The 23,895-nt window shown below is 46.3% G+C and overlaps 1 protein-coding gene across 1 annotated transcript; it reads right to left on the bottom strand.

The window, feature by feature from the left end:
• On the bottom strand, positions 1-22,411 carry cdc37 (cell division cycle 37 homolog (S. cerevisiae)). Its single transcript, XM_070867150.1, has 8 exons — positions 22,107-22,411; positions 11,046-11,327; positions 8,587-8,695; positions 7,525-7,640; positions 6,241-6,363; positions 3,613-3,795; positions 2,550-2,621; positions 1-1,592 (listed from the first exon to the last, which is right to left on the bottom strand). The coding sequence occupies exons 1-8, from the start codon at positions 22,206-22,208 to the stop codon at positions 1,446-1,448; spliced, it is 1,134 nt and encodes a 377-aa protein (XP_070723251.1). The 5' UTR covers positions 22,209-22,411; the 3' UTR covers positions 1-1,445.
• Between the last annotated feature and the right edge of the window lie 1,484 nt (positions 22,412-23,895).

Consider the following 23,895-nt stretch of genomic DNA (forward strand, 5'->3'; position numbering starts at 1 on the left):
TTTACTGCATCACATATCTTTATTTGCATACATGGTGGCCAAGAACAAGAAACAAAAAAAAAGTTACGATAACTACCTCGCTCGTAAGCAGCAACTGCCCCCAGATCGAAGAGGTCACAGTAATTGGCAGCGTTGGCCCCAGTGGAATAGTCACTGTGAGCCACAATCTGTGCGATGCACAGCGTTCATTAAAATATATGTACAGAATGCAAGGAGTTAAAGCCGGTGCAGCCAATACTACGGTAGTTTCTACTGAGAGTTCAAAAGAACTGAACATAAAAGCACCTACCGAGTCTGTTTGATGTAAATCCCTCGCCCAAACTCAAAACTCTGACCAAATAAGGATCTTGCACTAAAAACCCGAGCGCTCAAAATCGGAAAAGCTGCACAATTCTGCCAGTTATTCTGCTTGCCCCGCCCCATCACCTCAGAGAAATACGTTCAGATTGAGGGAGCAAAACACGTGGAGTCAAACAGCAAGGACACCAGAAAATATGAAGTCACTGCCAATCAGAACATTTTTTTTTTTAAAAAGTCTGTCAGCAATAATTTAGGTCAGGGATTCTACTTTTTATTTTTTTTTGAATATACAGCTTGCTTTTTCATTTTAATCCTGTTCCAATTGCAAGCATAAACATGCTTGTCAGAAGTTTTCCCTGATTTCTCCCCAAATACGTCTGTCAGCACCAATGTTCCCCGTGAGCTGCACTTGGTTCCGCGCGGCCGCTTTCTTTTAGCGCGCGGTCCCTTTAAATTTCCGTGCGCGCCCGCTATTTACAATGGAGCAGCCTGTGCGAACCTTTCCCATCACTGCGCAGCTTACAGCGAACATTGCAGGCAGCTCCACCCCACTTCCTTGTAGCATTTTCAAACAAGCCATGCGTTCTTCCTAAAATTATCTCTCCCACCCCACACTCGAGATGGTAACTGGCGTGGGGTATGGTTCCTTGGGCACCTCTCTCTCTCTCGTACCCGATCCGGTCTTCCTGCACGAGCATCGACAGGGAATATCGGGAGGCTGCTCCGGGGGGGGGGGGGGGGTGGTTGGTGGTGGGGATATCACTGCAGAGTCTCACGGGGTAAGTCGGCACAGATCGGCAGCTGAACCCGGCCCCTCCCGGTCTGTACGGCTCAGCACCCACACGGAGTGGGGTACATTAACTCAAGGGAACAATGGGGGCAAGCAGTCACTCACGCTGACAATGGTGATGGTTTCACTTGCACAGATGTCAGCTGATTCCTGAGAGTTACTGCATAGGAGTGAAGCAGCCTGTAAGCTCTCAAAACTTCTTTATACAAAAAGCAGTTGATTGGTGTAGGACTTTTGGCTTTCATTCAATAGACTGATGCATTGAATTTGTGAGAACGCCTATGGGTCAGTGAACAGGATGCTGTCTGTAACTCAACACAGCACTTAAAACTAGCAGATACAGAAACAAAAAGGTTTATTTTTCTTCACCGCTTTCCTTTTTAACTTCTTCGTACACAGGATCTTCATCCTCTGTACTCTTTTCTCCTTCCTCCTCTGCAGTCTTCGCATTGGGAATCCAGAGCCCGGAGTCAATGCAGCGCTGCATGTGGTATTTCGCTTCCTGGAAACAGCAGAGTGCATTCATCTTTTAATACAAGTATTTAAACTTCCCCCTCCAGCAAAGGCAATGAGAAACAGTGCCAGAGTTTCAGGAAACCCTCCAGTCTCTCACGCACAGTTGCCCATTTTTTGTGGAAGAGCGTCTGAAGTTTCATTTGGCTGGATCAAGGATCAAGTTTCAAGTTTCATCAAGGGCAGCACAAGCAAGCCTGACCTCGATCCAATATCCAGACACGCCCTGCATTCAGCTGAACAGAAGCCTGGGACACAGATTCATTGTAACATCAAATTGGCGACGCTATCCCCCACGAGTCAGAAGACTGTGGGTCCAAACCCGATTTCAGGACTTGAGCACATAATCCAGGCCGACGATCATTGAGGGGAGCGCTGCATCGTTATTCTGATAAATTACATGTCACAATTCAGAAAACTCAGCAATCCAAACTTGAGGTTCCACATCTTTTAATTGCTACATCGTGCTCATTATCTCTGATCACAAAAGGTATATTCTCCCTCCCTCTTAAAGCCTTCCCAGCCCATATCTAAAACGGCGGCTGACCAACCTGTTCCTCGGTCCGAGTACAGCTCTGGAACAGCTGTCAACGCGGCCAGGCCGAGATCTGAAACTCAGCAGGCCAAGAGCAAGGGATGGCACCGCGACCCAACTTCCACATCGCACTGTTTCATCTCAAAAATCTGTTTGCTTCCTTTCTTAAAATTCTCTTTCCCCCCCCACCCCCAGACACGTCCCCCGGCCTCTCATCGGCCCAGCCATTTCAATATTCTATACAACTGATCTCTGGGCGGTTTGGAGAAGTGGCGTTAGAATGACACCGTGCCTCCAGCATTCAAGAGGCGTGAGAAATGGGAATGACCCAACAACCCAAGGGAAAAGCATGGTGAGCACAGAGCGAACCTGGGAGAGAGGGCGAGCGCTTTAGCAGCAGGAAATACTCACTGTTGGATCCATTTTGCTGATGACATCCTGCAGCAACTGAATATCTTTTGCATCAAAGCAATTCTTCATCTCCTGCAAAGACATGATGATAGGAAAATGAGCAGCAGCTTTTGAAAGTTTTAGCAGCACAAAGAGGAAACCCGCTCACAAACGGTCAATAATTACTGGGTGTGGAGTAACTTCCGAGAACATTCGATCATTGCTATTTGAGGCTCCTGATCAGTATCACTGATTTCGGGGAAGTGAATGAGTTAAATGCACTTTTTTAAAATACTGCATCAACGCGAAATGCTGGAAATACTCAGCAGGTCAGGCAGCATCTGTGGAAAGAGTTAATGTTTCAGGTCTGTGATCCTTCGTCGGAACTGATGAACAGTCATCGACCTGAAACGTTAACTCTATTTCTCTCTCCACAGATGCTGCCTGATTTGCTTAGCAATGTCACCTGTAGTTTGTTAGCACTGCACGGCCCCTTTAAGGGGCTGCATGGCCCACTTAAAATACCGCGCGCACGCTGTTTTAACATTAAAAAGCCAGCAACCCGGCCGAGGGGAATCCCTGGAGTGCTGCACTGTTGTGCAGCTCAAGACTTGCATTTATATACCGCCTTTCACGACCACCGGACGTCTCAAAGCAATTTACAGCCAATGTGTGCACAGCAAGCTCCCACAAACAGCAATGTGATAATGACCAGATAATGTTTTTGTTATGTTGGTTGAGGGATAAATATTGGTCCCAAGATACAGAGGATAACTCCCCTACTCTTCTTTGAAATAGTGCCGTGGGATCTTTTACGTCCATCTGAGAGCAGACGGGGTCTCCGAAAGACGGCACCACCCACAGTGCAGCACAGTGTACTGGAGTGTCAGCCTAGATTTATGCGCTCAGGTTCCTGGAATGGGACTTGAACTCAGCCTTCTGACTCAGAGGCGAGTGTGCTGCCCACTGAGCCACAGCTGACACTTAAAGGGAACACTGCTGCTTATATTTCAGATTTCCGACACCCGGAGTTATTGCGCCTTTTGTAGCAGTTTTTAACATGATTGCAAAATAAAGTACTCACTATTGGAAGATTTTCATACACCTCCACAGGGTCAAGCCCCCCAGGCCCCATCCGCTTCTGACGTTCCTCCTCCTCATATTCCTTCATCGCCTTCTCTATCCTTGCCTGAGCACGACCTTTGACCCTCTCCTTAAACGCTTCAAGCTCATCATTGAAGGCCTCAATGTATTGTTTATCTGCTGTCTGTAGATGGGGAAGGAGTTCAAAAACAACAAGTCAACGTCACAGGTTCAAGACAATGATTTTAGAACAGTGCCCTCCCCCCCCCCAACGCATGCTGGCCCAGGGTCCACCAAAGCAGGCATTCTTCAGCTCGGCAGCGAATGCCAGCAGGCTATTAAGGCAGAGAACGGACAGCACAACCAAGCCCAATTCTGCCCTCATCACATGCTCATCGTCGAGCAGCACATACATCACTAAACACGAGTGCACAGCTACAAAAAGTAATCAACGAGGCTAATGGAATGCTGGTCTCAATCGTAAAGGGGTTGGAACAGCATGAGGAGGAAGTGTTGCTTCAGTTGTATGGAGCTTTGGTCAGACGGCACCTGCAGTTCTGCGTTCAGCTTTGGGCAGCGCACCTTGCGAAGGATATATTGGTTTGGAGGTGGTGGGTTGCATAAACTTGGTTGATATCCCCATGCGTTTAGACGGGTGAATGGTGATCTGATCCAAGTATTTGAAATGGCAAAAGAATTTCAGCGGATAGATACAGAGCAACTATTGCCTCCAGTGGGGAATACAGGAAGAGAAGCTGAAATCTTCAAGGTTTGAGCTTGGCCATTCAATAAATCAGGAATCACTTCTTCACACTAAAGGCAACGAAAGCTGGAACTCTCACCCCAAAAAGGCTGTGGATGTTGGTTGGGTCAACAGAAATTTTCAAGACCGAGGTCAATATATTTTACATAAGAACACAAGAAATGAGGAGGAGATTTGGCCCCTGAAGCCTGCTCCGCCATTCAATATGATCATGGCTGATCTGATCACGGACTCAGCTCCACTTCCCTGCCCGCTCCCCATAACTCATCGCTCAAAAATCTGTCTAACTCCATCTTGAATATATTCAATGACCCAGCTTCCACAGCTCTCTGAGGCAGAGAATTCGACAGATTCACAACCCTCAGAAGAAATTCCTCCTCATCTCAGTTTTAAATGGGCAACGCCTTATTCTGAAACCATGCCTCCTAGTTCTCGATTCCCCCACTGTTGATTAAAGGTATTATGGGATATGGATCAACGGCAGGTAAATGCAGTGGAGATACAGATCAGCCATGATCGGATTAAATAGGCGGAAGAGGCTTGAGGGGCTGAATAAACTCCTCTTATTCCGATACTAATCAGAAGCAGAATTGCTGGCTTGCTTTTTCCGCTCCGAGCCCCGGGGCACTGAAAAGACTGACATTTATATAGCGCCTTTCACGACCACCGGATGTCTCAAAGCACTTTACAGCCACTTTAGAGTGTAATCACTGTTGTAATGTGGAAAATGACGCAGCAATTTGCACACAGCAAGCTCCCACAAACAGTAATGTGATAATTTGCTTTTTTGTTACGTTGATTGAGCGATAAATATTGGCCCCAGGACACTGGGGAGAACACCCCTGCTCTTTGAAATAGTGCCGTGAAATCTTTTACGTCCACCTGAGAGAGCAGACTGGCCTCGGCTTAACGCCTCATCCAAAATACGGTACCTCTGACAGTGCAGCACTCCCTCAGCACTGCACTGGGAGTGTCAGCCTAGATTTGTGTGTTCAAGTCTCTGGAGTGAGCCTTGAACCCACAACCTTCTGACTCAGGCGAGTGCGCTGCCCACTGAGCCATGGCCGAGAACACTTGTAGCAGCCCACTGCTACCCCAAACTCAGATTGGGAGTTCACCTCAAGACCCTCCCTGTGCTGCAAGTCCAGTTCCACACAAGGTGGTGTATCTCCTGACTGAGTCACGTTGGGAGCGATCATTTCTTGGTCAACGATGTGAACACAGTTTAATTTTCACAGCACGGTTAACACCAACGTCCCTGCAAAGCCAACAAGTGGCCACGCAGCAGTCTGGAGATCCCACGCGGGACGCATGCCGGCTTTACAATGGGGACAAACAGAGCATGAGCGGAAATTTGAATGGGCCGTTAATCCCCTTAAAGGGGCTGCGCACCCAAAACAAGATTCAAAGGAACATTGGATGACATAAGCATTGTCTACTCCATTAAAACTCAGGAGCTAGCCCTTTCTCAAACAAGCTAATGAATCTCTTACAATAACAGGCAGAAATTTAACACAAATCCATTATGCCGTGTGTTAAGAATGACAGAGGAAATTCAATCACAAGGAGTTTACTGGTTTACATTAATGGCAAACACTAAAAAGCAAACATGCAAGTAATAAAAGGAGAAAAAAACTCCTGGTTAAGTCAGTTATTCCACCACAGCTCTGCTGGTTGAATAACTGACCTGCTTAAACTACAGTGTTAAAACAGATCACTGGTCATGATAAACATTGCACGGGTAATAACACCTAGATCACGAGGGAAAATAAGGATTTATATTTCACAGGGGGCCAGTCTTAAAATAACAGGTGCAGCCGACTCTGGATTGCTTGAAATTAAACGGACTGCCAGCCGTTTCCGTACCTTGATTTTGGAGAAGAATTGTCGGAAACAAGCTCTGGGGTCCACCTTCAGACTCTTGGCAAGTTCCAGGATAAACTGCATCACTATTGTCTGGTGGGCAACCTGCTCCATCAGTGCATGTTTCTGAGAGGGAACCCATAAACAGCGTTTTAACATATTGCAATCAGAAACACTCTCCACAGATGCAACCTGACTGTACCCCGACTGTCTATGATGCAGTAAAACCCAAGTGTTTCCACCTGTGCTGGATTCCCATTTCATTCTCCACTGTTTAAATAAGAAGCCTTGGATATCACCCCAACCTGCTTTAAATGCTCCACCAGTTGTCTGCAGTGATAAAATCCTCAGAAGTGAACAGACTCCCCACTGTACAGGGTCCATTCGACATGAAGTCCGACAGCGCCTTCAGTGTGCCAGTGCAGCCTTCGGTCGCCTGAGGAAGAGTGTGTTTTAAGACCAGGACCTCAAATCCAGCACCAAGCTCATCGTCTACAGAGTAGTAGTGATACCCGCCCTCCTATATGCTTCAGAGACATGGACTACGTACAGCAGGCACCTCAAAGCACTGGAGAAGTACCACCAACTCTACCTCTGCAAGATCCTGCAAATCCATTGGCAGGATCGTCACACCAACGTCAGTGTTCTCGCTCAGGCCAACATCCCCAGCAACGAAGCATTGACCACGCTCGATCAGCTCCGTTGAACGTGCCACATCGTCCGTATGCCCGATACTAGACTCCCAAAACAAGCGCCCTACTCGTAACTCCGACACGGCAAGTGAGCCCCAGGTGGGCAGAGGAAGCGATTCAAGGACACCCTCAAAGCCTCGTTGAAAAAGTGCAACATCCCCACTGACATCTGGGAATCCCTGGTCCAAGACCGCCCTAAGTGGAGGAGAAGCATCCGGGAAGGCACCAAACACCTCGAGTCTCGTCACCAAGAGCATGCAGAAACCGAACGCAGACAACGGAAGGAGCGTGTGGCAATCCAGGCAGCCCACCCACCCATCCCTCCAACCACTGTCTGCCCCACATGTGACAGAGACTAAAGGTCCCACACTGGACTCATCAGTCACCCGAGAACTCATCAGTGTGGAAGCCAATCATGCTCTACTCCGAGGGAGTGCCGAAGAGAGTCTACATCAGTGCGGAACACTGCCAGAAGCTAAAATATGCAAACTGCATCTGCACAATGGTCAACAAAAGCATATTATGTAGAATTACACAGTGGATAGCCCATCATAAGCAGCAAACAAAGCCAAAACAGCAGTGCGGCCCACTGTACCTCTTCAACTTCCAAATCGATGCACCAGATGACCAGGTAGTTGGCCGTCTCCTCACACACAAGGTGCGGATTATCCGACAGGTATTTCTGGCTATCATCCCAGCGGCTGAGCATGCCTGTGTGCAAATAGGCAAAGGAGTTATTGTTTTCCCCACCTCTGACCTGGGCCAAGCTTCAGTTCCACCAGCCTCTGCAGTACCAATTTGCCACTATTCGCGCAGGAACCTCAGTTAGTTGTGTGTGAAAGGTATAGCCTTCAAACCCATCATCCACACACATGTAGGGGAGAGGACCCAAGGCAGAATTATCGATGCCCAGATTCAGTATCCCCAGCCAGACATAGTTGTCACTTTGATGCTCTTGTTACGCAACAGATTATAAAACTGACCAGTAAAGCGCAGGTAGCTCCTGAATATACATTGCAAAGAACAAAAAAACGGCCAAAATGGATTTGGGTTCTACGACACGATGATCAGCAATCAATAATGGGACAGGAAAAAGCACGAGCCGACTTTGATGTTGGAAACACCGACATCAGTGCAGAATATTACTTGTGTTCATCAGCAACAGTGAGGGGGATTTTCACTGACTGGCTGAATTCAGTAACTTGTGTCAAGCCCCAAGCCAAATGCAAAGGAAAATGATAAGAGGAAAAACAGACGAGATTTAAAACTGAACAAAATGAGGAAATGAAAAACGAAAGGGGAAGCACCAAGGACACGTGACGCAATAGAAATAGAATGAATAATTGACTCACTCCTGGGTCGGTCTTGTCCATACAGGTCGAGTGTCATCTCCTGTACACTGCACGATGCAACCAGAGTCCCCACACTAAAGATACCAAACAGCAGGCTGGAACTGATTTCAGTGGACTCTCTCTCTCTCTCACACACACACTCACACAATTCCGGTCAGGTCCGAGCGGTGTCTGTTTACAACACACGTATCGCTTGCAGTGCCCGCTTTCTGACAGTGCACCAGACAGGAAATGGTGTTCAGAGAGCTAATGGAAAATGTAACAGAGTCACAGTGACTGGCTACTCACAGGTTACTTCCACTTACCGAAGTGCTTGATCTGCTTCTCGTACTTCTCCACAAAGGTCTTGTGCTTCTTCTCTTTATCTTCCTCCGTTTCAGGCTTGGTCGGTTCTGCTTTTATGTTAAAAAGACTCTGAAGGACAGAAGCACAACACGCCAGTGTTTATAGAATGTCCAAACTGTGTCTGTGGGTCTCTTAACTTTACAAGACTTCCTCTATAATATCTCATCGACAATATATTTCAAACAATTCTATCTGTCTGATTAAAAATCCATTGCAGATTTTGTTTTCCTCCAGCTCCCTTTTATCACCAATAGCCAGTTATTGCAGTAATTAAGTCAGGGTGTTACTTATAATTTCAACATTAAACCATACACAGAGCTACATCAGAACATGCAAACAGTGCACAAATGAGAGAAAATGGGTCATGACAGATGGGTGATCAGCAAGCAGTAGCCAAATGAAGAATAGATACAACTTGCATTTATATAGCACCTTGAATGCAGTAAAACATCCCACGGTGCTTCACAGGAGCAGGAGTCAGACACAAAATCGAGACAGAGTTGAAGGAGAACACATTAGGACAGGTGATCAAACACCTGATCAAAGTAGTACATTAAGGAGCGTCTTAAAAGGAGTGAGAAGATGTGGAGAGGTGTAGGGGAGGGAATTCCAGAGCTTTAGGCCTCGACAGCTGAAGGCACGGCCGCCAATGGTGGGCGAAGGAAGTGGGGGGGGGGGGGGGGTGCACAAGAGGGCAGAGTTGCAGGAAGCACAGAGATCTCAGAGCATTGCAGGGCTGGAGAACATTGCAGAGATAGTGAGGGACAAGACCATGGAAGGATTTAAACATGGCGATTAGAATTCAAAAATGTAAGTTTTCCTGGACCAGGTAACAATGTAGATCAGCAAGCACAGAGGTGATGAGGGTAAGCACATAGGATTAGGGGTAATGTATTGGCATGGATTGAAAATTGGTTAACTGACAGGAAACAGAGAGTAGGAATAAACTGGTCTTTTTCCAGGTTGCAGACAGTGACTAGTGGAGTACTACAGGGATCAGAGCTTGGGCCCCAGCTATTCACTATATATATGGTTTGGATGAGGGAACCAAATGTAATATTTCCAAGTTTGCTGACAACACAAAACTAGGTGGGATTGCGAATTGTGAGGAGGATGCAAAGTCGCTGCCATGCGATTTCGATCGGTTGAGTGAGTGGGCAAACACATGGCAGATGCAGTATAATGTGGATAAATGTGAAGTTATCCACTTTGGTAGGAAAAACGTAAGGACATTATTTAAATGGTGATGGCTTTGGAAGTGTTGATGTACAGAGAGACCTGGGTGTCCTTGTACATCAGTCATTGAAAGCAAACATGTCGGTGCAGCAAGCAGGGAGGAAGGCAAATGGTATGTTGGCCTTCATTGCAAGAGGATAGGAGTACAGGAGCAAGGATGTCTTGCTACAGTTATACAGGGCCTTGGCGAGACCGCACCTGGAGTAGTGCGCACAGTTTTGGTCTCCTTACCCATAGAAGGAGTGCAGCGAATGTTCACCAGACTGATTCCTGGGATGGCAGGACTGTTATGAGGAGAGATTGGGTCAACTAGGCCTGTATTCACTAGAGGGGAATGTGAGGGGATCTCATTGAAATGTATAAAATTCTGACTGGGTTGGACAGACTGGATGCAAGGAGGATGTTTCCCCTGGCTGGGAAGTCTAGATCAAGATGTCAGTTTCAGGATATGGGGTAGGAAATTTAGGACCGAGATGAGGAGAAATTTTCTCACTCAGAGGGTGGTGAACCTGTGGAATTCTCCACCACAGAAGGCTGTGGAGGCCAAGTCACTGAATATATTTAAGAGGGAGATAGATAGATTTCTAGAAACAAAAGGCTTCAAGGGGTATGGGGAAAACGCAGGAATATGATGTTGAGATAGAGGATCAGCAATGATCATACTGAATGGCGGTGCAGACTCGAATGGCCTACTACTGCTCCTATGTTCTATGTTTCTATAGGGGAGCGAAGAGGAACGGGAGCGGGCGGCCGGGCGCGAACGGGAGCCGGCATGGGTATACATAGCAATAGGAAGATTCAGAGGCCGTCTGCTCTCACGTGGGTATAAAAAATCCCATGGCACTATTTCGAAGAGCTGGCGCGTTCTCCCCCGGTGTCCTGCTCAATATTTATCTCTCAATCAACATCACAAAAGTTTAATTGGTCATTAACACATTGCTGTTTGTGGGAGTTTGCTGTGTTTGCAATTTGGCTGCTGTGTTTCCTACCTTACAGCAGTGACTACAGTTGACAAAGTAAACTTCACTTGCAATGAAGATACGGAGGTGGTGAAAAGCGCAATAGAAATGCAAGTCTTTTTAATTCAATGCCTGATTGAGGATCAGCACCTGACAAGTTGGGAATCTGCCCGCTTCAGCAGTCCGTGAGCCAACATAGAACACTGGTTCAACACAATACCAACCTTACTGAATCCCTCTCTACTCAGTGTATCCACGTTCCAAGGCATTGACTTCTCCTTCTTCTTCAGCGACGTCCCTTTCTTATCCAGTTCCTTTTCCTCCTTTTTCAGTTGTTTGAGCTCATCCTGTAACTTTCCAATCTCTTTCTTTGCATCGTCCGTTTCCACCAGCGTCAAATCCTTCAGCTTCTTTTGACACTCACCGAGTTTACGCTTACAATCCCCGCACACCTTCTCGAACTCCTCTCTTTCTTTATGCGCCTCTTCCATCCGCTCGACGCGAGCCTGGAACATAAAGTGAACAAGTGCTGTTTCTCTAAACTGTTGACACTTGCAGTTATCAAACTGTCGGACTGAATTTTCGAAACAAACTGCATTTTATTTGCAAACTATATTGTGTAGTTTTGCCACAGTATGTCACGAGGGTATAACGTTTTATTAGGATAAAGAATACCATACCATGTGATGCATAATGTATTACTCTGATGATTCGAGGTGGAGCTATGTGTAATGCTCAGCCCTTTAAGGTCACTCAGTATGATTGACGTCTGTCTGTGTAGCAATTACAGGCTCATTGCATTGAGACACTTTCTGGGCCAATGAAAAGGAGGATTGTTCCCTGCAGATTCCCAGCATTTGAACCTTCAAGAGCTCACCTAGGTCAAGAGAAGCTGCCAAAAATGACTGGCTTTTAAACATGCGATATCAGAAGCAGGACCGGCACCTCAGACCTGCTCTACTCGATACTTTCACTGGTGTCAGAAGGTTGTGGGTTCAAGCCCCACTCCACAAATAAAGCACGTGACCTAATCTCACCAGTGTCGTACTGAGGGAATACTGCATTGTCAGAGGTGCTGTTTTTCAGATCAGGTAGGAAAGCAAGACTCCCTCTATCAGTTCAGGTGAATATTAAAGCTCCCAAAGCAGTATTTGAAGGAGATGCGAATAGTCCTGGCATCCTGGCCAACAATGACCCTTCAAGCAGCAGCAACATGGAATGCACGCGGCTGCTGTTGGTGGGACGCAGTGCTGTGCACATTGCCAGCCATGCTTGCCTGCACAGCGACTGCACGTTCTAATATTTCTCCCAAAATACTACATTAATGAAACACAAAAGCAACCATGCTTCTTATATAATATTCATGCAGCCCAAAATGTTCTCACGTACACAATGCCAGTTTGGAAGGGCAAAATGTACAAAATATTTCCCACAGGTTGAGTGCACACTATGAAAAATTCACACAACCACATTCACTTGACTAAAATCCTTGCAGCATCTTGGCTTTATTGGCTGTATATCTGAATTTAGCGTGGACAATTAGAATGAATTTGGCATGGACGATTAGAATTTATTATTCTATCACAAAATCAGAAGACAGCATCATGAAATAAAATGAAATTCTCAATTCGAATGTTGTCACTGCTTCCCTCCTCAGTTAGCTAGGAGTGGGGATTCGAATCTGCGCCTGTATCTCCTCAAGGCTCTGAGTCACAAATGCTCCCCTCGGCGGCCCCTCACTTCTAACGCTTCTACGGGTAGACATTGAGGTCCCCACCCAGAGTACATTCTGTGCCCCTACTTTCCACAGGACTTCTTACAAATGATGTTCAACATGGAGGAGTACTGATCTGTTGGTTATAGGTGGGGCCGGAGGTGAACAGCAAGAGGTTTCCTTGATCTTATATACACAATCTGCTAACTGAGATGTGCAAAGCAGTCCAAAGCTTCATTCCAATACGGGCAGCATTATATCAAGTGTGAATGACCGTCAGTGGCTCGCACTCTCAATTCACGGAGGAGGGAATCCTACCCAGGATATCTGCTCCAATGCTGCATCCTTTAAAAAACCAGATCAAATATGGCAACAGAAGGTGACAGTTTGGAGGGAAGCGTGTGGTAATTCTACCAAGAGCATTTCCTGTCCCGCTCTGAAGTGCTGGGATATCCTGCTAGTCTGCTCCAATTCACTGCTTATCTCACTTAACATAATGTTTATATTTAAAACAGTCAAGGCGTCACTTAATTTATAGTTCTTAAAATGGCCTCTGAAGCTTTGGTGGGTTAAAGTAGAACCCGTTTGGGTACTGGCCCGTATAGATGAAGAACATAGCGCTGCGGCTAACTGCAATGCCTTCACTGCTGTGCCAGACTGAGATCATCTACCACAAGGGACCAAACCCCCAACCTCCCTTATCTTAACGGCTTATTATCACGCTGTTCAATGCACTGAGTCACCGAACCATTGGGATAGCAACTGCATAAACAATCACTCACACATTGAACTGCAGGTTAGGGGCTTTTCCTCACTCGGAAAGTCAAATGAAGCCTAAAATAGCTCAAAAAACAGACAATAATACTGGCTCCAACTTAGTGAATTAAATAACATTTTGGGCACTTCCAAATATCACTTCCTCCAAAATATAATGAAACTTTTAGTCATAAAACTGGCTGTGTTTCCACCCTCAACAAATTATCAGAAAAATCACAAGGCTTGCTTTATAATTGTGCTGTTGTCTTCTGAGGAGACGGACACACAACGTGCCTCGTCCTTAGTGTGCGCACGCAGTTAAAAAACACAAATCAAACCTATCGACTTGGGAACTTATGAGCCCAACGTCACTGGCTCACCCAGCCAGTTGCACTCACAATGACAGGCTACAGGTAACACAAACAAGCTACCACCCCATCAGCTGCAGATATTCCCCTCACTCAATTCTCCCCACCGTCTCCCAGATCAACAAGGCCCTGCTGCACACTGGATTATTACAGTATGACTCGTGCAGCTGGGCAGCGCTGCAATAAATATCAACTGTTTCTCTTTTCCCCTTCATCCTTTTTTCCCCTGAAAATCTTCTCTCCTGCACCCCTGAAGTTGCCGGCAGGATACATTGTTGAGTATATTCAAGGCTGAAATCGAGAGATTTTTGGACTCTAGGGGAATCAAGGGATATGGGGACAGTGAAGGAACATGGAGTTGAGGTCGAAGATTAGCCATGATCTCACTGAATGGCTGAGCAGGCTCGAGGGGCTGTAGAGAAACATAGAAAATAGGTGCAGGAGTAGGCCATTTGGCCCTTCGAGCCTGCACCACCATTCAATATGATCATGGCTGATCATTCACCTCAGTAACCCATTCCTGCTTTCTCTCCATACCCCTTGATCCCTTTAGTCATAAGGGCCACATCCAACTCGCTTTTGAATGTGTCAAACGAACTGGACTCCACAACTTTCTGTGGTAGGGAATTCCACAGATTCACAACTCTCTGAGTGAAGAAGTTTCTCCTCATCTCGGTCCTATATGGCTTACCCCTTATCCTGTGACCCCTGGTTCTGGACTTCCTCAACATCTGGAACATTCTTCCTGCATCTAACCTGTCCAGTCCCGTCAGAATTTTATATATTTCTATGAGATCCCCTCTCATTCTTCTAAATTCCAGTGAGTATAAGCCTAGCCGATCCAGTCTTTCCTCATATGTCAGTCCTGCCATCCCGGGAATTAGTCTGGTGAACCTTCGCTGCACTCCCTCAATAGCAAGAATGTCCTTCCTCAGATTAGGAGACTAAAACTGCACACAATACACAAGGTGTGGTCTCACCAAGGCCCTGTACAACTGCAGTAAGACATCCCTGCTCCTATATTCAAATCTCCTAGCTATGAAGGCCAACATGCCAGGTGTTTTCTTTACTGCCTGCTGTACCTGCATGCCTACTTTCAATGACTGATGTACCATGACACCCAGGTCTTGTTGCACCTTCCCTTTTGCTAATCTGTCACCATTCAGATCATAATCTGCCTTCCTGTTTTTGCCAAAGTGGATAACCTCACATTTATCCATATTATACTGCATTTGGCCATTCACCTAACCTATCCAAGTCACCCTGCAGCCTCTTCGCATCCTCCTCGCAGCTCGGCCTGCCACCCAGCTTAGTATCATCTGCAAACTTGGAGATATTACATTCAATTCCTTCATCTAAATCATTAATGTATATTGTAAATAGCTGGAATCCCAGCATTGAACCTTGCGGCACCCCACTAGTCACTGCCTGCCATTCTGAAAAGAACCCGTTTATTCCCACTCTTTGCTTCCTGTCTGCCAACCAGTTCTCTATCCACGTCAATACATTACCCCCAATACCATGTGCCTTAATTTTGCACACTAATCTCTTGTGTGGGACCTTGTCAAAAGCCTTTTGAAAGTCCAAATACACCACAACTCTGAGGTAAACAAATTTAAATTCAGTATCCCCCAATCTGGGGGACACTCCAAACATTTTCACGTGCCCTTTTTTTGGGGTTTTCTGTGTTTCTTGGGGTGTTTATTGGACAGTAAAATCATAATTTACAAGTGCCCCCTATAAAAGGGGAGGGGGACACTAAAACCCAGCAATTAAAACAAATTAAACTTTAAAACATATAAAATCAAATTAAAATTTGGTTGCCGGGGGCGACGATGCACTCCAGTTCCTCCGGTGCCCACCTCTCGCGGAAGGCCGTGAGCGTACCGGTGGACACCATGTGCTCCATCTCGAAGGACACCCTGGCTCGGATGTATGCACGGGAGAGAGGCAGGCAGTCAGGCTGAACGACCCCCTCGACCGCCCGCTGCCTGGACCGGCTGATGGCACCCTTGGCCGTGCCTAGGAGCAGTCCTACCAGGAGGCCTTCGGACCTACCTGCTCCCCTCCGCACAGGGTGCCCAAAGATCAGGAGTGTGGGACTGAAGTGCAGCCAGAAATTGAGGAGTAATCCCTTTAAATAATGGAACCGGGGCTGTAACCTCGTACATTCAATAAAAACGTGGAACACGGATTCTTCCAGACCGCAGAAATTGCAGGCGGCCTGGGAGCCCGTGAACCGACTTAAAAATTTATTGCACGGGACTGCTCCGTGCACCACCTCCAGGCCAAGTCCCCGATAAATAGAAACATAGAAAATAGGTGCAGGAGTAGTCCATTCGGCCCTTCTAGCCTGCACCGCCATTCAATGAGTTCATGGCTGAACATGCAACTTCAGTACCCCATTCCTGCTTTCTTGCCATACCCCTTGATCCCCCTAGTAGTAAGGACTACATCTAACTCCTTTTTGAATATATTTAGTGAATTGACCTCAACAACTTTCTGTGGCAGAGAATTCCACAGGTTCACCACTCTCTGGGTGAAGAAGCTTCTCCTCATCTCGGTCCTAAATGGCTTACCCCTTATCCTTAGACTGTGACCCCTGGTTCTGGACTTCCCCAACATTGGGAACATTCTTCCTGCATCTAACCTGTCTAAACCCATCAGAATTTTAAACGTTTCTATGAGGTCCCCTCTCTTTCTTCTAAACTCCAGTGAATACAAGCCCAGTTGATTTAGTCTTTCTTGAGAGGTCAGTCCCGCCATCCCAGGAATCAGTCTGGTGAACCTTCGCTGCACTCCCTCAACAAGAATGTGCTTCCTCAGGTTAGGAGACCAAAACTGTACACAATACTCCAGGTGTGGCCTCACCAAGGCCCTGTACAACTGCAGCAACACCTCCCTGCCCCTGTACTCTAATCCCCTCGCTATGAAGGCCAACATGCCATTTGCTTTCTTCACCGCCTGCTGTACCTGCATGCCAACCTTCAATGACTGATGTACCATGACACCCAGGTATCGTTGCACCTCCCCTTTTCCTAATCTGTCACCATTCAGATAATAGTCTGTCTCTCTGTTTTTACCACCAAAGTGGACAACCTCACATTTATCCACATTATACTTCATCTGCCATGCATTTGCCCACTCACCTAACCTATCCAAGTCGCTCTGCAGCCTCATAGCATCCTCCTCGCAGCTCACACTGCCACCCAACTTAGTGTCATCCGCAAATTTGGAGATACTACATTTAATCCCCTCGTCTAAATCATTAATTTTCAGTGTAAACAGCTGGGGCCCCAGCACAGAACCTTGCGGTACCCCACTACGCACCGTCTGCCATTCTGAAAAGTACCCATTTACTCCTACTCTTTGCTTCCTGTCTGACAACCAGTTCTCAATCCATGTCAGCACACTACCCCCAATCCCATGTGCTTTAACTTTGCACATTAATCTCTTGTGTGGAACCTTGTCAAAAGCCTTCTGAAAGTCCAAATATACCACATCAACTGGTTCTCCCTTGTCCACTCTACTGGAAACATCCTCAAAAAATTCCAGAAGATTTGTCAAGCATGATTTCCCTTTCACAAATCCATGCTGACTTGGACCTATCATGTCACCTCTTTCCAAATGCGCTGCTATGACATCCTTAATAATTGATTCCATCATCTTACCCACGACCGATGTCAGGCTGTTTTCTCTCTCCCTCCTTTTTTAAAAAGTGGGGTTACATTGGCTACCCTCCACTCGATAGGAACTGATCCAGAGTCAATGGAATGTTGGAAAATGACTGTCAATGCATCCGCTATTTCCAAGGCCACCTCCTTAAGTACTCTGGGATGCAGTCCTAGAGATTTATCGGCCTTCAATCCCATCAATTTCCCCAACACAATTTCCCGACTAATAAGGATTTCCCTCAGTTCCTCCTCCTAACTACACCCTCTGACCCTACTTATATCCGGAATGTTGTTAGTGTCCTCCTTAGTGAATACCGAACCAAAGTACTTGTTCAATTGGTCCGCCATTTTTTTGTTCCCCGTTATGACTTCCCCTGATTCTGACTGCAGGGGACCTACATTTGTCTTTACTAACCTTTTTCTCTTTACATATCTAAAGAAACTTTTGCAATCCGTCTTAATGTTCCCTGCAAGCTTCTTCTCGTACTCCATTTTCCCTGCCCTAATCAAACCCTTTGTCCTCCTCTGCTGAGTTCTAAATTTCTCCCAGTATCCGGATTCACTACTATTTCTGGCCAATTTGTATGCCACTTCCTTGGCTTTAATACTATCCCTGATTTCCCTTGATAGCCACAGTTGACCCACCTTCGCTTTTTTATTTTTATGCCAGACAGGAATGTACAATTGTTGTAGTTCATCCATGCGGTCTCTAAATGTCTGCCATTGTCCATCCACAGTCAACCCCTCAAGTATCATTCGCCAATCAATCCTAGCCAATTCACGCCTCATACCTTCAAAGTTACCCTTCTTTAAGTTCTGGACCATGGTCTCTGAATTAACTGTTTCATTCTCCATCCCAATGCAGAATTCCACCATATTATGGTCACTCTTCCCCAAAGGGCCTCGCACAACGAGATTGCTAATTAATCCTCTCTCATTACACAACACGCAGTCTAAGATGGCCTCTCCCCTCGTTGGTTCCTCGACATATTGGTCTAGAAAACCATCCCTTATGCACTCCAGGAAATCCTCCTCCACCGTATTGCTTCCAGTTTAGTTAGCCCAATCTATGTGCATATTAAAGTCACCCATTATAACTGCTGCACCCTTATTTCATGCACCCATAATTTCTTGTTTGATGCCCTCCTCAACATCACTACTACTGTTTGGAGGTCTGTACACAACACAAATAGTGGGAGGACTGCCACGTAGAGTGCACTCCATCGGGGAACCCCGCCTCCTCCGGACGGCAAGATGGTACGCCATGGCGTGTCCGGATGGCAGACGAGGATGGCAAGGTTGAGAGTGTGCAGGAGCAGCTGTACAGGAAACCCCTCCTCGGAGAACTGAAAGGCATGGAGGGGATTTCCCCGAGGCGGCTCAAGTTGTGAGGCTCCTGCTCCCGAGGGAGGTTCCGGGGTTTGACGCCGACCAAATACACCACATCCACTGGTATGGCCTCCTCCTGCTCCTAATTCCATAAGAACCAGAGTCCTTCACTCAGTGATTGTCTATGTTCAGACATGAACAAAAGTGAATGTCAGCAGGCTGTTGAGGTAAGGGGGAAATCAGGTTTTGAACCAACATCCACGGTATTTCGAGCAGGTATTGCTCTATAGCGATCAGTATCTCTGGTAGATTTTCCACTCTCCAACCTCCCCTCCCCAGGGCTTTGACAACCGCCATCCGTTAGCTCAGCAGGCTAAAACTGGAGTCAAATCTGCCGCATTGAATACTGCAGGGAACTGTTGAGGACTGAATGAACCTGCCTGGCTCATTATGGGACAGGGAGGAAGAGGCTTGTCTCTGGGGCTGGTGATTCTACACACACAATATTAATTAGAGGGGTCCCTCGAGCAGGTTGAGGGGGTCATCCTGTACGTGAGCTGTTACTACTCGGGTTGAACACAGCAGTATGATCACCAATGCCCCGTGACAGCAAACTGCACCATTTCAGTGACACAAACACCCCGAGCTCCACTGGGACGTCCTTGAAGCTTTACCATCCTTCACTGAAGCTTGTTGGATTTAAATGAAAAGAATCACTCCCCAACTGTTGAGAGAGTACACTCAACACCAGGGGAATGAACTCTACGTCCACATACTTATCTACAGCTTCACCTGAAAATCTGTAAGCAAAGTGATGGATTTAAGTGCCAGCTATGGCTCAGTGGGCAGTACTCTCGCTTGTGTCATAAGGTTGTGGGTTCAAGTCCCACTCCACAGTCTGACACTCAAGTGCAGTACTGAGGGAGCAGCACTCTGTCGGAGGGGCGGCACCGAGGGAGTACCGCGCTGCCGGAGGGGCTGCACTGAGGGAGCGCCACACTGCCGGAGGGGAGGTCTTTCAGATGAAACATTAAACTGAGGTCCGGTCTGCTTTCAGCTGTACGTAAAGATCCCATGGCAGTGTTTTGAAGAAGAGTCGGGGAGTTCTCCCTGGTGTCCTAACCAATATTTATCTCTCAATCAACATCACAAGTAGATTATCTGGTCATTATCATATTGCCGTGTGTGGGAGCTTGCTGTGTGAAAATTGGCTGCTGCGTTTCCCACATTACAACAGTGACGACACTCCAAAAGTACTTCACTGGCTGTAAAGCGCTTTGAGACGTCCGGTGGTCGTGAAAGGCGCTATAGAAGACTTTTTTTTAATATTTCTGCACAAACACTTGACTAAAGAAAAAAGAAAAAGAAAATGAGACAAAAACGCTATGCAAAATAACATTGTCACAGAGTATGATGGTGCCATAGTTGTGGTACTGGAACCCAGAATCACAAGTTCAATCATTCTAGGAAATGATGACACCAGGAATATGACCATTAAAGCTACCCAACTGATGTAATGCCTGGGTTTTTCCATCAACGTCCTTCAGAGAAAGAAACTGAACCTGACCTACACCCGATTGCAGTCCCACACTCCGTGGATGATGCAATGTGCTCTCAAGTGACCTGACAAGAGGCCGACTTTCGCAACAAATCTCGGAACAGGCAACAAATTAACCCGTCCTTGGAACAGGGAAGGCCAAGAGGATATTTGGGAGAGGTGTTTAGAATCATGAAGGGTTGAAAAAGAGTAAATCGAGAAAAACTTTTTCGAATGGCTGATGGTTAACAGGGCCCAGATATAAAGTAATTGGTAAAATAAGCAGAAGCAACATGGGGAAAAACATTTTTACGCAAAGTGTGGTTCGGATTTGGAATGCGCTGTCTGATGGAGTGATGGAAGCAGATTCAATAGGACCCTTCAAAAGGGAATTGGATAAATACTTGGGATAAAAAATTGCAGGGATCTGGGGAGGGGGACTAACTGGATTGCACAGACTCAATGAGCCAAAATGCCTCCTCCTGTACTATTCCATGGATAAGACAGGGTTGAGGGACTTCAGAATCTCAGTCGACTGGCCAGAGCCTGAAGGGACAGGTTTACATGCATGGTTTCCATCCTGAATGTGCACATGTTTCAATTTTAAATTTTATGACCAGGAATCAAAACAGATTTAGACAGGGAGTGCACACACAAATATTTTTAATTACTAGTCAATCTCCCATTAGACTGAATGCAGCATCTAGCCAGAGTGAATTGTATTTAAAGGGCAGGGCTACGGGACTAGTACGTTCAGATTTAATTCAGTCCCCATTTTAAAAGTCAGAATGTTGCTCTTATTTTATGCTGTTTGAATTTTATAGATAATGAAATAAAAAATGTACAGCAACGTGAGAAGCAGAGCTGGTTGCAACAACAATTTACATTTGTAGAGCACCTTTAACACAGCAAAACATCCCAAAACTTCACAGTATTACAAAACAAAATTTGACACAAGCCACAAAGAGCAATTACTGCAGATGACCAAAAGTTGGTCAAAGAGGTAGGTTTTCAGGATCATCTTAAAGGAGGCGGAGGAGTTTAGGGAGGGAGTTCCAGAGCTTCGGGCCCAGGCAACAGAAGGCTCGGTCACCAATGGCTGAACGATCATCTTCAGGGATGCTCGAGGGCAGAATTAGAGGAGCGGGTGGGTGGAAGAGATTACAGAGATAGGGAGGGGCGAGGCCATGGAGGGATTTGAAAACAAGGCTAAGTTTAATCTTGAGGTGTTGTTTAATCGAGGGCACTATGTCAGCGAGCACTAGGGTGAGCGGGACTTGGTGCGAGTTAGGACACAGGGGGTGATGGGTGAGCGGGACTCGGTGTGAGTTAGGACACGGGGCAACGAGCACAGGGGGTGATGGATGAGTGGGACACGGTGCGAGTTAGGACACTGGGCAGCAGAGTTTTGGGTGACTTCAGGTTTAGGACGGGTAGAATGTGGGAGGCCTGCCAGGGTCCGGCGGTAACAAAGTCACAGGTTGCATTAAAGTGGAGTTGAGGTCGATGATCAACCATGATCTTACTGAATGGCGGAGCAGGCTCAATGGTCCATATGGCAGACTCCTAGTTCTTAGTACAGGCCGGGGATGGGACACCATTAGAGCGCCACTACTGGCGGGAGGCTGCAATTTCGCTGTGACATGTTTACATAGCATACTGCCAGTGTAAAAACACGGGAGATTTACAGGGTGGGGGGGGGGGAAGTTACAAAGGCGCTTTAATATCAGGGATGGGGGCGAGCGGTGGCCGTTCCCGAGCCCCGGTGAGTGGGGGGGGGGGGGGTGGGGTGCCTGCACATTGCGGTAGGCCCGAGGCTGCCCTGCCCCCGGGAGTGGGGGGAGGCTGCGGCCTGAGAGTGGGTGAGTGAGGAGAGCCCGGGGGCAGGAGCGGGTCCCCGGCCTCACCTGGTGCCGCCAGCGGAACAGGCTGGCCGTGTCAATGTTGGGGTGAGTCTCATCCTCATCGTCCGACACCTCGATGTGGTCCCACACGCTGTAATCCACCATGGTGCCGCCTGGGCTGGGTCGGGCAGGGCCTCCCGCCGGGGCCACGGTCGCCCGCTCTCTCTCACACACACACACACACACACACAATCTCTCTCTCTCTATATATATATATTTTTCCCTCACGCGCTCTCCCTCCCTCTCTCTCTCTCTCTCTTCTCTCCCTCCGCCTGCTTCTAGAAAACTCGCCGAGCCGCCGGACTGCAGCGCGTCACTTCCGCTCCCGCCCGCCGGAAGTCGCTCCTCCGCCCCGCCCGCGGGAAAACCATGACGTCATCGAGAGTGAATCGAATCACGTCATCTAATCTAATGACATCATCGAGAGCTAATCTGATGACGTCGTTGAGGCAACAGATTGCGTTGGAGGCGCCAACCCTCTTGAAAGAAAAATACTTGCTTTTCTGCAGCGTGCAGGATTACATGGGATAGAATTTATAGGTTTACATGGGATAGAATTTATAGGATTACATGGGATAGAATTTATAGGTTTACATGGGATAGAATTTATAGGATTACATGGGATAGAATTTATAGGTTTACATGGGATATAATTTATAGGATTACATGGGATATAATTTATAGGTTTACATGGGATAGAATTTATAGGATTACATGGGATATAATTTATAGGTTTACATGGGATAGAATTTATAGGATTACATGGGATATAATTTATAGGTTTACATGGGATAGAATTTATAGGATTACATGGGTTATAATTTATAGGTTTACATGGGATAGAATTTATAGGATTACATGGGATATAATTTATAGGTTTACATGGGATAGAATGTATAGCATTACATGGGATAGAATTTATAGGATTACATGGGATATAATTTATAGGTTTACATGGGGTATAATTTATAGGTTTACATGGGTTATAATTTATAGGTTTACATGGGATAGAATTTATAGGATTACATGGGATATAATTTATAGGTTTACATGGGATAGAATGTATAGCATTACATGGGATATAATTTATAGGTTTACATGGGATATAATTTATAGGTTTACATGGGATATAATTTATAGGTTTACATGGGATATAATTTATAGGTTTACATGGGATATAATTTATAGGTTTACATGGGATATAATTTATAGGATTACATGGGATATAATTTATAGGATTACATGGGATATAATTTATAGGTTTACATGGGATAGAATTTATAGGTTTACATGGGATATAATTTATAGGATTACATGGGATATAATTTATAGGATTACATGGGATAGAATTTATAGGATTACATGGGATATAATTTATAGGTTTACATGGGATATAATTTATAGGTTTACATGGGATATAATTTATAGGTTTACATGGGATATACAGCACATCGCTCCTCTCAACCACCAGACGTCCCAAAGCACTTTACAGGCATTGAAGTACTTTTGGAGTGTAGTCACTGTTGTAATGTAGGAAACGCGGCAGCCAATTTGCGCACAGCAAGCTCCCACAAAGAGCAATGTGTTAATGACCAGATCATCTGTTTTTGGATTGAATGGTAAATATTGGCCCCAGGTCACCATGGAGAACTCCCCCCTGCTCTTCTTTGAAATAGTGCCGTGGGATCTGTTACGTCCACTTGAGAGGGCAGACAGGGCCTCGGTTTAATGTCTCATCCGAAAGTCATTTCATCTTGCACCAAAATATCACCAAACACACATGATCTCCCAT

Source organism: Pristiophorus japonicus, chromosome 24, assembly GCF_044704955.1.
Source record: "Pristiophorus japonicus isolate sPriJap1 chromosome 24, sPriJap1.hap1, whole genome shotgun sequence".
Classification (NCBI taxonomy): domain Eukaryota; kingdom Metazoa; phylum Chordata; class Chondrichthyes; family Pristiophoridae; genus Pristiophorus; species Pristiophorus japonicus.

Excerpts from the sequence above, each read along its gene's own strand:
- cdc37 (XM_070867150.1), bottom strand. The coding sequence starts at position 22,208 with ATGGTGGATTACAGCGTGTGGGACCACATCGAGGTGTCGGACGATGAG. Across the intron at positions 11,328-22,106 it reads TGTTCCGCTGGCGGCACCAG|GCTCGCGTCGAGCGGATGGA; the intron begins GTGAGGCCGGGG and ends TTTATGTTCCAG. Across the intron at positions 6,364-7,524 it reads TCGATTTGGAAGTTGAAGAG|AAACATGCACTGATGGAGCA; the intron begins GTACAGTGGGCC and ends GTTCCCTCTCAG.